General features: G+C 35.9%; 1 protein-coding gene across 2 annotated transcripts; it reads left to right on the top strand.

Annotated features, from left to right (window-relative positions):
* Nucleotides 1-6: 6 nt before the first annotated feature.
* MKKS (MKKS centrosomal shuttling protein) lies at nucleotides 7-12,253 on the top strand. Of its 2 annotated transcripts, XM_079944311.1 has the most exons (5): nucleotides 7-998; nucleotides 3,981-4,156; nucleotides 5,092-5,202; nucleotides 6,831-7,272; nucleotides 8,608-12,253. In XM_079944311.1, the coding sequence occupies exons 1-4, from the start codon at nucleotides 14-16 to the stop codon at nucleotides 7,269-7,271; spliced, it is 1,713 nt and encodes a 570-aa protein (XP_079800437.1). In that variant the 5' UTR covers nucleotides 7-13; the 3' UTR covers nucleotide 7,272; nucleotides 8,608-12,253. The 2 variants fall into 2 exon arrangements, with proteins under 2 accessions (XP_079800437.1, XP_079800436.1); XM_079944310.1 differs by lacking the exon at nucleotides 8,608-12,253 and having other exon boundaries at nucleotides 6,831-8,551.
* Nucleotides 12,254-13,033: the final 780 nt, after the last annotated feature.

The following is a 13,033-nucleotide window of genomic DNA, read 5'->3' as shown; positions in this document are numbered from 1 at the left end:
CACCTGAAGTAAGATGACTCGTTTAGAAGCTAAAAAGCCCTCATTCTGTAGAAGTGAGCCACTGACAAGCGAACGAGTGAAGGCCACCCTCTCTGTCTTGAAAGGCATCGTCACATCCTGCTATGGCCCGGCAGGCAGGCTGAAGCAGCTGCACAACGGCCTGGGGGGCTCTGTGCGCACAACCTCCCAGTCGGCAGCCCTCCTCGCCAACCTGCCAGTCACCCATCCCATTTTAAAGATACTGACAACTTCTGTGCAGAATCACGTGTCCTGCTTCAGTGACGGCGGCTTATTCACAGCCATTCTTTGCTGCAACTTAGTTGAAAATGTTCAGAGAATAGGTTTGACACCGACCACTGTCATTAAGTTAAATAAGCAGCTTTTGAGCCTCTGCATCAGTTACCTAAAATCTGAGGCCTGTGGTTGTCGAATCCCAGTCAACTTTAGTAGCACTCAGATCCTCCTCTGTTTGGTGCGTAGTATATTAACAAGTAAACCTGCCTGTATGCTCACCACAAAGGAAGTCGACCATATCAGTACTTTGATTCTGAGAGCCTTTCTGCTTATAATTCCAGAAAATGCCCAAGACCACATCATTTTAGGAAAGAGTATAATTGTCCCTTTAAAACATCAAAGAGTTATAGATTCTACTGTGTTACCTGGAATACTTATTGAAATATCAGAAGTTCAATTGATGAAGATATTACCTATCAAAAAATCAGATTCCTTCAAGGTGGCACTCTTTTGTGTGTCTTTATCCGGAGACCTTTCTGATACTGGAGAAGGAAATGTGGTGGTGAGTTACGGAGTTTCTCTTGAAAATGCAGTCCTGGACCAGTTGCTTAACCTAGGAAGGCAGCTAGTTAGTGATCACGTAGATCTTGTCTTGTGCCAAAAAGTTATACACCCATCTTTGAAGCAGTTTCTCAGAACGCATCATGTTATTGCTGTAGACAGAGTTGGAGTGGCTGTGATGGAACCCCTGAGTAAAGTGACAGGTAAAAAGCACTCTCAGCTTTTGCCCCTTATGGTTAATAAATCACACTTCTTTTGAGCAAAGATAGTCTTGGTGTGTGTCAACTGTTAACATCTTGAACAATTTGAGAAGCCGCCAACCTCACAGTGTGTGTGTATCATTTCTGGTGGTTTCTGGAAAAGATCCTGCATTGTTCACTTATTAAAAATTGAGTGATGAGGACTATTTTCTAGGTATTTTCCAGCCCCAAAATGTACTGCAGAGTCTGTCATAATCTAAAACTATTAACCCCCAAACATTTTACAGATTATTGAGAAATCTAACATTTTCATAATCACATAAAGTCTTTCATACTTGAAACAAAAATCTTCTACTTGAGTTTTACAAAGCTCTTATTGTATTCAGAAGGTAGTTTTGCAACTAGAATATTCACTTTTATCTAACTCCAACAAACAACTGTACTTCTGCCGTGTGTGTGGTGTGTGTGTGTGTGTGTGTGTGTGCGCGCGCGCGCGCGCCCACGCGCCCGCAGGCTACCTTTCAATATCCCAAATATTTTCAGCTAGGATCCTTGAGACTGAGAGTTGGGATCATCTTTTACTTTCAGTGCTTACAACAAGCCTCGTCCACAGTAGGGGTTCTAAAATGTTTGTTGAATTAACAATAATATGTTTATTAACATACAGAATTATAACAGGCAAGAAATTCACCGTATTTCACAAACTCAGCAAAAAGAAGCAAATAGAAGTTTGGTAGTCACCTGCTAGAGCCAAAGAGAAATGACAGGCTGAAAAGTTCCTGATCTGAGTCACTTTTCAGTATCTCTTTAACTGCATTGACAACCCGTCAGAAAGACAATCATTTCATTCAGATCAATTTCAATTCGTAAGTTATTAGACTTAAAAGTTTAAGTCTAATAAATTTTGTTAAAACTGTTAAAGTTGACTATTTTTAGTCTTATTATAAATCATCGAAAAGGAGAAGGATGAGTGCCAGTACTGAATCCCTAAGATCTCTGGGCTATTGCCCTGCCTCTGTAAGACTGTCAAATGATCGTTAGTGGAAATTGTTAAGAAATAACAGGAAATCATTCTTTGGAACTCATTGGTAATATTGTGGGTCAGACCCATATCCTTAAATATTTACTGGCTTTTCATGAGTCAGATGATTTCCAGTTGTGAATATTGAGTATTATAGATTATGTAGTCAGTTTTTAAACTGAAGCATTTTTCCATAGAAACAATATAAGTGGGCACTGGGTTTCCACACCAGCCCACAATTGATATTTTATCCCATTTGTAACTAGAACATGGTAGAACATGAACTGACCTATTTTATTTGAAAATGGATATGAAAAGTTATGTGTTTTCCAAGTATTTGCAGTTGATTCTTTGGAGTGTTATCAGATGTTATCAAGGCGTGTTATCAAGAGATTGCAGAGCTGCCAGTGAGACTGGGGAGAGTGTCAATGTTTTTTATAGACATGCCCTGCCCTGCTTCCCCAAATTATGTATGTGTAACGTTATGCAAAGCCACGGCTGCAGTCTTGGATCTCGGGAGCAGAAACTTTTTGAGACACAAGGGAAAAGGGGGGAAAAAACTATACCAGGCCGATGGTTCCGGTAAACTAATAACAGGTGAAGTATGTTTGGGACCTAATCCATCTTCTCTGGTGTATCTAGGTTAACATTACCTCCTTTCTCCCCCTTCAAACAAAATTCCTCTTTACTGATGATCTAGGTTAAGTAATGGGGTTATTGTGCTTGGTTGACTTGTGGGTATGAAGCTTGCCATAGCTTACAGAGCATTTTTAACATTTGGTTTGATTTATTTGTGAAATAGTCGTGATTATCCCCATTCTGGGAAAGCCCACCCAGAAGAGTTAAATGACTTGCTGCACATCAGAGGATAATCAGCGGGAAAGGGGATCCTCTCCTTACAAATTCTCTGTTGGTTCCACCCTTGAAATTATACAAGATGTAGAATTTTGTGTTTTTTTCCTTAAATTTTAGATCCCTCAAGTATTCCTTATTCTTTGAGAATTCAGAAGTAAAGAGGAAAGGGTATTCAAAGAAGTGAAATTGTTCATGATTATTTTCTGGTTTTTTACAAAATTTTTGAGCTGCACATATTTTTAGACATAATTATTTTAATCCCATTAGTTTCAAAGAGGAAACTGGCCCAAGAAGGTACATTGCTAAGAGTTACAGTTTTAATCTTAATACTTTAAACTAGTATTGTTACTCCTTATAGGTTTGTGCCATTTCTTACATAACTACTACATTTAGAGATTTTTAGAAACCTTCAAGTCATCCTAACTTCTCATTCATATTTTTATTAATTTATGTTTTATAAAATTTTACTATTTTACCTGTACAGGAAGGAGGGCAAAATATAATCAAAGAATAAGAAAATGAAATAAGAATGTCACATACTTTATTTTGGCATAATTTAGGTAGTTGTTTACATGCAAACAATTGTTAGGCAAAAAGAAAAAAAAAATTCCTATATATTCACTAAATGGAGCCCCAAAAGAATTCAGCTACACATCTATTTGCATAGCTTACTTTGTGTGTTCTAAGGTAAAAATCATAACACCTTTAGAAAATGACCTGTCTCCTCACTTCATCCTCATTCCAGATTAGTGGGGTTGTTAATTTGGGGTCTCTGATCCCTGCACAGGCTTCCAGGGTTCCTGGACTTCCTGAAAATGTACGCAAAATTGTGTGTGTCTTTTTTTGGAGAGTACAAAATAGCTAAACATGTTCAAAGACGTCTGTAAACCAAAAGAACCTCTGCTTTATTTGCATATGATTTTAATGACAGAATACTACTTATTTCATAGGTTTAAGAAGATGCATCTTATTTCTTTATCCTATATTTCATATCTTAAATGATATGCTTGTGGGGCTTTTATATTGGCTGGGAATAAATATTGTAAATGATTGTATGCTCCATCTTCACTCATCCATTTTGTGTTTTCTAAACTTTTTTTAAAAAATAGGAACAAGGCCTATTGGTTCCTTGGACTCAATCTCTCCCAGTAGTTATGGAAGTGTGAAAGATTTGTGCACTGCAAAATTTGGCTTCAAACATTTTTTTCATCTTATTCCTAATGAAGTAACTGTCTGCAGCTTGCTTCTCTGCAACAGAAATGACACAGCCTGGGATGAACTGAAGGTAAGTAATAAACTGAATTCCACGTCTAGGGGCTGAGGCAGGGATTAAATAATCACTCAGACAAGTGCTATAATTTTTTTTCACATCGGTGAGCTATGCTTTTTTTTTTCTTCATAACTTCCCTAGGTTGTATAGAAAGCAAAAACAACAAAAATGTGAGAATTAAAATTACAAGTAAACTGATTGAATTGCCTGTGATACTACAGAAGCTTGGCATGTTGCCTCTTATTATTTCTAGTATTTTACAAGCAATCTGAAAGTCCTTGATGGGGACTTTTCTTAAGAAATTAACTTCAATTGTGTACTTGTTGATGCTAATGTGTATGAATAATTCACTTAGCAATAGGTTCCCCCGTTATACCCATCATGCACCTCTTAACAGCATGTTGTCCATGAACAGCAATAACACATGCAGCTTTTATACAATGGAAGCGATGCCCTATGGCATTGGTCACAGACTTGAAGAATGCATGCTCAAGGATCTATCCTTGGTGAATATTCAAGGTCTGTGTGTTTTTATTACTGCTTGGTTGGATCATTTCCATAGCAACTTGAAATAAATTCTGTAGCATTTATACAGCTAAGTTATTTAGACTGAAATATTTTTTGGTAGAAATATTTGCATACCTTGCTGATCCAGTTATTGTGTTTGTGAATCTCAATTTGAAGAGCTAAATATATATGAAAGAGGATATTAATCCAGACCATGAAAACAAACATCTGGCTAAAGTATTTTCTTTCATCTCTTTATTATTTCATCTTTATTATTCCAAAATGTATTCATCACATGACAACCTTAGTGACACCAGTTTTGTTCTTCTGCAATTAAAATCAGGCTCTTTGAGACCACTCTCTAAGTTGCCTTGAAAACGTGGTTATATTTCTTTGTGTTTCTGATGTCAATGTCAGATACTGGTGATTCGTTTCTTTTTTAGCTCACGTGTCAAACAGCACTGCATGCTTTGCAGTTAACAATCAAGGAACCATGTGTTTTATTAGGAGGTGGCTGTACTGAAACTCATTTGGCGGCATATATCAGACACAAGGTAGGTTAGATAGTCCTTCTTAAATTATCTGAATTCTCAGCAACATTCATTTTATGAAATAATAAGCTAAATCATAATACTCTGGAGCCTCTAATGCTTAATTTCTCAGTAGTCTTAAAATCAAATGTTGTATTTGAACACACTTGAGGAAAATAACACTTGCAAATATAAGGTAATATCTTTATCACAATGATTATTAATCCAACCTTTTAGCAGGTGATCGCATTCTTTGAGTATTGTCTCTACTGCCTCTTGAAATGAGCATTCTGTTAATGGGAGCTGTCATCTTAGAGATCTCAAGTGCTGTGGTACAGTAATAATTGATATTCATTATGAAAGTGTTGAGATTCTATAGAATACTTCAGTACCTTCTGCATCTTCAAGAAAAAACTTAATTTCATTTATTAAAGCGTGCTAATTATTAGACTCTATTATAATTTTTAAATTGTTTTTCATTTATGATATATTGATTCTATTAACTAGAATTGTTTTATTAATCTATGAAACTCCATTTCCTGACAGTAAATTTAGTGTATTGTAGTTCTTATTAATTATTTCATTAACACTGACCTACTCTATTTGAAAATGGATACAAAAATGTATGTGTTTTCCAGGTATTTGCAGTTGGCTCTTTGGTTAGTCAGGAGTGCAGAGCTCCCTGGGATGCCTGGAATTGGGTGTAAACGCTTTTCATAGACATGCCTTGCCCTGCTTCCCCAAAATAATTTAAAATCTGTTTGAGGATAAAGCCCATTCATGAAAAGTTATTAGAATTTACATTATGAAAAACAAAACCATTGCCAATCTATTGATGCTGAATGGGCAATAACATGGTCTGCAAATGGGACTGAGTAAACTAGAATAAGTCTTTTGGAGAAGGAAGGTGTTTTGAGTAGGATTTTAAAGAAACAGTATAGCACTGAAAATATGGGGAAAGAATATGCCATAGAGATGATCTCATCTGGTTCCAACCTCCTGGGAAAAAGAAAAAAGTGGTCACTGTTTTTAAGTAGTTAGGATATGGGTTTTTAACTATCATTCAAGTATGCGTTTGCTAATATATTACTTTTTCTATCATGAAATTTCTAGGATAAACTTTTTAGAATGGTGGAAAAGAAGCAAAGTTGTATAACCTTGTCATTAATTTAAAAAGAAGAATAGTTATTTTTTAAACATTAATGTGAAAATGACACGTGCTTAAATGGTTTTTGTCTTAATAATAATACATGTATTCGCATTTTAAACAAATCTCAAACATTTGCCAAGCATAAGTAAGTACTTCATCTGGGACATTAGTCTTCCAGAAGTTCCTCCCGGATGTACAGAAGCCTGTGATTCACATATTACACCTTGTCCTTCATGTATTAAGGAGGCAGTACTGGGCAGTCCTTCAGAATAAGTTGATGGTGGGGTTTATTCTGAGTCATTCATTCTGATAACATGACTGGTAGCGAGCATTTTTACTACAACAACCAGGTTAAGGGATTAGCCTGACCAGCTGGCCCATCCATGCCCTTTAGCCTTGTGCCAAACCCCTATGAATAAGGGTCTGATCAAGTATTTTTCAGAAACATTTTTGCATATTAATTGCTCTGTTCTGTGTTTTCAATGGTTTTGTTGCTCTTTAGACGCGTAGCGAGCCAGAAGGCATTCTTAGAGATGACGGATGTACCCAGACAGAACTCCAGCTGATCGCTGAAGCATTCTGCAGCGCACTGGAATCTCTCGCTGGCTCTTTAGAACACGACGGAGGTGAAATTCTCACTGACGGGAAGTATGGACACTTTTGGTCAGTTCAGGCTGATTCTCCCTCTGTTGTGAACTGGCCAGATTTGCTTTCAAGATGTGGCTGTGGACTCTACAGCAGCCAGGAAGAACTTAGCTGGTCCTTCTTAAGGAGTGCTCGTCTTCCTTTTGTGCCTCAAACCTGCCTTCCGTGTGAAGCCACGGACTCAGCTGGCAACCTGACCTTGGACTGTTTTACTGCAAAGCTTAGTGGCCTGCAGGTGGCTGTGGAGACTGCCAATTTGATTTTGGATCTTTCATATGTCATTGAAGATAAAAACTGATGTAAGAGAATAGCATGTTTATATTACAAAAAGAAAAACTAGTGACATGTCAATAAGGAAAAATATTGAGTGCATGTGTTGTCTCTCAAAGACCTGTTCTGCATATTGGGATTGATGATTCATAAATTTATAGATTCACTTATTTAAGAAAAAAAGAATTGATTCTTGAATACCACATTATTATACCACAGAATAATAAAAATATGAAGCATTGTTAAAGATACGGTAATTATCTAGCAGTTTCCACAGATACCACTGTACATTGTTCTAAATTTCTGTTCTCATTATTTTGACGTCATTCTGAGAGCATAACAGAATTCTTTTTTAAATCCTATGTTCTTGTTCGGATATACTTATTACAGATATTTTTTAGTTCGTAGTAATTACATATGTTTAAAACTAGATTCCAAAGTATCACAAAGCATCTAGTACATACTGCTCATTCAAAAGAAGTATTCAAACTACACATTCAGTAAAATTTCTGGGTTCTTCAACTGAGACTATATCATTCACTGGTTGGGTAATTGATGTAGGAGCTGGTCTACCTACAATTGCTAGTTTGTATCACGGTTCTTCATTTTTGTTATTTTGATGAAATGTGTAATCAAGGAAAAATATAGATTTATATAGTAACTAAGCAGCATAGAGAAAAGAAGTGGAAAAACTATTTCTCTAATTTAGTCAAGAGTGCCAAAAAGAAACTGGCACAGCTCTCATATTCAAAGTAAAGACATGTCATATCAAGGAATATAATTTGAATTTTATGCAAATGCAAGATGTATTGATAAATTGAAGAAGAAATACAGAATGTAGCTAGAAGAATCAGTATGGAGCTGTAACATGTTATATTAAACTTTAGGAAAACATCTTGAACAGTTTGGGAAAATTAAACAACCTAAGAGTCAATGATCAGATCTATAGCCGTGATAGAGGGAGATAGAATGTTTAAGCAATTTCCTCCAGTATTCTTGTAATCTAAAAGAATTTTTATCCTGAGCCAAAGAAGAAATTGCAGTACAAACACAGCAGTGCAATATATATTGAAAAATCAGCTACACTACAAGCTTCATAAAATATTTCTCTAAAATTTCATGTCTTTTATTATTAGGGTCAGTCTGGCAGAGTGGTAGGCAGCCTCTGAGATGGCCCCCGGTTACCCACTGCCTCCTAGTTTTCAGGCCCTTGTCTAATCCCCTCGGTTGAGTGTGGGCTGGATGTAGTGACTCCTTTGAGTTTTCCAGTTCTCAGTTGGTGAACAGGAGTGTCTTAGGGCAGTTATCCTGTGCCTGATCTATCACTGTATATTGGGACATAACTTGTCTTTGTGGGTCTACAGGTGGAGAGGAACTGTGCTCCAGGAGCTGCACCTAAAGAATCACACACAGGGAGCCTCACCCACCCTGACCTGACTTCAGTCATGAGATTCTGGACTTTGAGCTGATGTCGTAACGCCATGAGAATTTGGGGGATCTGGGAAGGGTGTGAATGTATCTTGCATGGGATGGGCAGCCTCCAAGATGGTCCTGCCTCTTGGCGTGCACACTTCGGGTGTGGCTGGGACCAAATGACTAGCTCTTAATGAGTAGAATACAGCAGAAGTGATGGGCTGTCACTTCCAATAGTGGGTTGTCAAAACAGGCTTCTCTCCTTATCTGTCACTTGCTCACTGTGACGGAAACAAGCTGCCAGGTTGGGAGCTACCCTCAAGAGAGGCCCACGTGGCAAGGGACTGAGGGAGGCTCCAGCCAGCAGCCCACAAGGAACTGAATCCTACCAACAAACACAAGAGTGAATTTGGAAGCAGTTCCTCCTTAATAGGCATCAAGATGAGTTTAGCCTCTATATCATTGCAGCCTCATGAGACACCTTAAAACAGTGGATCTAGATAAACCACTCCTTGATTGATTTCCTGACCCACAAAATCTGTGAGATAATAAACTTTAAGTCAAGTTTGGGGTGTTATTTGTTATGCAGCAATTAACACCTAATAAAGGCAAGAGTAAAGCTTATTTATAATTACATACTGAAAATTTGATCACACAAGTGGAAAAAAGCATTCTTGATGCCATGCCTTTGCATTTTCACCATCATTCCAAACATAAAGGCAGGGTTCATCACACATGTTTACAATGGGGTTTTTATATTCACTTAAGAAAGGGTGTCACATAGAAATATGGGAATTATCCTGGGTTCTCAGGATAGCCATTTTTAGCTCTGTCATTTTTAACTTTGCCTTAAAATTCAATTATATTCCTTGGTGAAATACCAGTGCTCTCATTTTGAGTATGTCATAAATTTGTTGAAATATTTTTATAAATTCATGTTTCCTGAAGTTGTATACAATCCTTAGTAGAAAACACTGGAAATTAAAAAAAAAAAAAACTGTCTTAATAGTTCAAGAAAATCATCATTCAAACTCAGATGGTAAAATACGAGATGAAAATTCTTGATGAAAATAATTTCAGAGGAGCTCATTTTGACAGAAATCAACAACAAACTAGCAGCTAAGTTAAGCCTTGGGCATTGTTTGCTGACAAAGTAAGATTGAAGTCTGAATATTGCATTATGTTTCCTCGGGCAACAGAACAGGAAGCCCTGATAGCTACAAAAAAAGGAAAAGGAGAATCATGCAGGAAAGAATGAAGTCAGCACTGCTCAATACTTTTGTGGGACTCACAGGACACGTCTCATGTTTTATTATTATTAATTAGTAAAGTTTCTTGAACCATAGGATTAGCATCTTTTTAATCAAAAGAGGTTAGGATTTTGGCAGCATAGAAAAAAAAATTGGAGAACTAACACAAATTAAAAGACATTTTAAGTCAAAATACTCATTTAATCTTATAAATACCCAATTCCTTAATTCTTCCATTTATACTTGTATCAGAGAATCTTTATATGTTAGACATTTAAATCAACTGTTAGAGTGGAGTATTTTCCACAGGATATTTAAATTATTATTATTAGTTCTTTTTTATTATCATAGATATTCTTGAACCCAGTTTGTATAATCAAAACTTTTGGGGCATTCACGTGATAGAAGAGGACTTTTAAGTACCCTCATAAGACCCATCATATTCTGTATTCTTACATTGTTGAACAGTTTTTTGGATAACTTTAAAATAAAACAATATTGTTTATAGTCACATAAATTATATAGGTTACTATTTAAGAGTATCATGTACAAAAATCACTCTCATAATCAATGCAGGGCCTGTCAAAACATCCAATTAGGTTATTCATTTCTGGTGATCTTTGGGGAATAGTCAAGGAGACTAAACATGTCTTATAGGTCCCTGTTTCAGCTGTATTGTATAAATAAATCTATCTCTTAATCTGAAGGAAAAGGCAAGTTTGAACATCTGATACCTTTATAATTTTTTTCATTAGTTAAGTGTTTCCACTTAGTAGCTATAGTGTCCCATAATCCTTGGAAATGTTTGCCATTCACCTACAAAATTTGAGTTTAGATGCATCTAAACTCAATGTTAGCCTGTATTTTTGGATTACAAGTAGATTTATATGTTTCTTTATTAAGAATATAGTAATACTCATATAAAAGAGAATGCAATCTCTGAAAACTATTTGTATATGTAGATCAACCCGTTTGTTGGAGAGAGAATTAATAGACTAGATGTATTAAAAGCAGTGGAATACCATTATCTGTAATAAATTGTGACTTAAGAGGGAAATGAAGCAACCTGACAATGTTCTATTAAGAATTCACATTGGGGAAACCTTTATAATAAACATCCTATTTTATTTAGCCCTGTAGCTTTTGTTTGAAGCATTGTGACTTCATTTTGAGAAATGTCAATTGATTTCTTTCTGTTTGCCAGACACAAAAGTCAATGGTGTTGAAGATTTAAAAAAAAAGATTTGTTCACAATCCCTGACTTCAAGGAGTTGATCATCTGGCCGGCAAGACATATTTTTTAAGTATTATTTTCCTTTCTTCTTTCATAACATTTTGTAACAGTAGAAATTTTGGAAAATATGAATCTGACATACACACACAAAACAAAAACGAAGTCAAGAGTAGTCCTACTACCCAGAGATGACCACTGTTTACATTTTATGTGCATCTTTTTGGTTTGTCCTCTGTGTACAGTTTTCCAAAAATGTGATCATATAGGATGTTGTTTTATAATCTATTCTTTTTACTTAATATGTCATGAACATCATAATCATGTATAATAATTACACATTCTTCTACTATATCAGTTTTAATACCTGAAGAAATTTCAGTTGTAGAGATTACAGGCATGCCTTGTTTGATTGTCCTTCACTTTATTGCACTTCACAGATATTATGTTTTTTCATAAATTGAAAGTTTGTGGCAACTCTGCATCGAGCAATTCTATTGGCCCCGCTTTTCCAACCACATCTGCTCACTTTGTATGTGTCACATTTTGGTAATTCTCGCAGTATTTCTAGCTTTTTCATTATTATTATATTTGCTGTGTTGATCTGTGATCAGTGATCTTTGATGTCACTATTGCAAAAAGATTACAACTCACTGAAGGCTCAGATAATGGCTGGCATATTTTAGCAATAAAGTATTTTTTAATTAAGGTATATGCAATGTTTCTTTAGACATAATGCTATTGCACCCTTAATAGACTACAGTATACTGTAAACATAATTTTCATACATACTGGGAAACCAAAAAAAACTGTGTAATTTACTTTATTGCAGTTCTTGTTTTACTGTGGTGGTCTGGAATCAAACCCTCACTATATTTGAGGTATACCATACCTGTGTATCATAATTTAGTCAATGAGCTTTTATTAATATACCTTTAGACTGTTTTCAATTTTTGTGTTAATATAAGCGACAACGCAGCAAACATCTTGCATATATCCTTTTCCCAGATCCCTGATTATTTTCTCAGAGTGAATAAATAGAATTAAGATTCCTGGGTGCAGCTGTATTTGAAATGGAAAGGCTATTAATACATATTGTCTAATTGTCTTCTAGAAATGTAGCATCAATAAACTTCAACTACACTGTGTGAAAGCTCTCATTTTTCTGAACTTTGGTCAACACTAGTTATTATCTTTGCCAATCTAATAGCTGAAAATAAAATCCTTTTTTTAATCTGCATTTTCAAAATTATTAATAAGGAAGATACTGTTTCATACATCATTGGCCATGTCTTCCTTTTTTTAGTCAAATGTTAAAACAGGCCTTCCAAGCCTTACTTTCTATCAGTAAGTTTACCTTTCTCTTATACATTTTTATTTTTATATTTGTTTTCTCATATGGATTATTAAAGATATCTATGTAGTAGAGAGAGAAAATTTTAAAGCAAATGCATAGCCTCTCTTAGGGTCTCAATTTTCTAAACAGTTTCACTTGCCCAAAGCTAAACATGGTGATTTCTTAATGGCCCAGCTTTGTACATTTCCTTTGATTTGTCACTTACAAGCAGCCACTAAACATCTATGTAGTATGATGAATTTTAAGTAGTAGCCTCTGACTTTTTACTATCATCTAACTCTTTGAACATCTATGAAATGGGATGGTGTAGTAGTTTCCTAGGGCTGTCATAACAAATACCGCAAACTTGGTGGCTTCACAGAAATTTATTTTCTCACAGTTTTGGAAGCTAGAAGTCTGAAATCAAGGTGCTGGCAGGGCTATACTGCCTACAGAGGCTCTAGGGAACAGTCATTCCTTGCTCTCCTAGTTTCTGGTAGCTGTCAGCAATCCTTGGCATTCCTTGGCTTGTAGACACATCATTCCCATCTCTGCCTCTA

The sequence above is a fragment of the Stenella coeruleoalba genome, assembly GCF_951394435.1.
Source record: "Stenella coeruleoalba genome assembly, chromosome: 15".
Taxonomy (NCBI): Eukaryota; Metazoa; Chordata; class Mammalia; order Artiodactyla; family Delphinidae; genus Stenella; species Stenella coeruleoalba.
The sequence above is the reverse complement of the archived record's forward strand: the minus strand, read 5'-3'. Positions and strand labels throughout refer to the sequence as shown.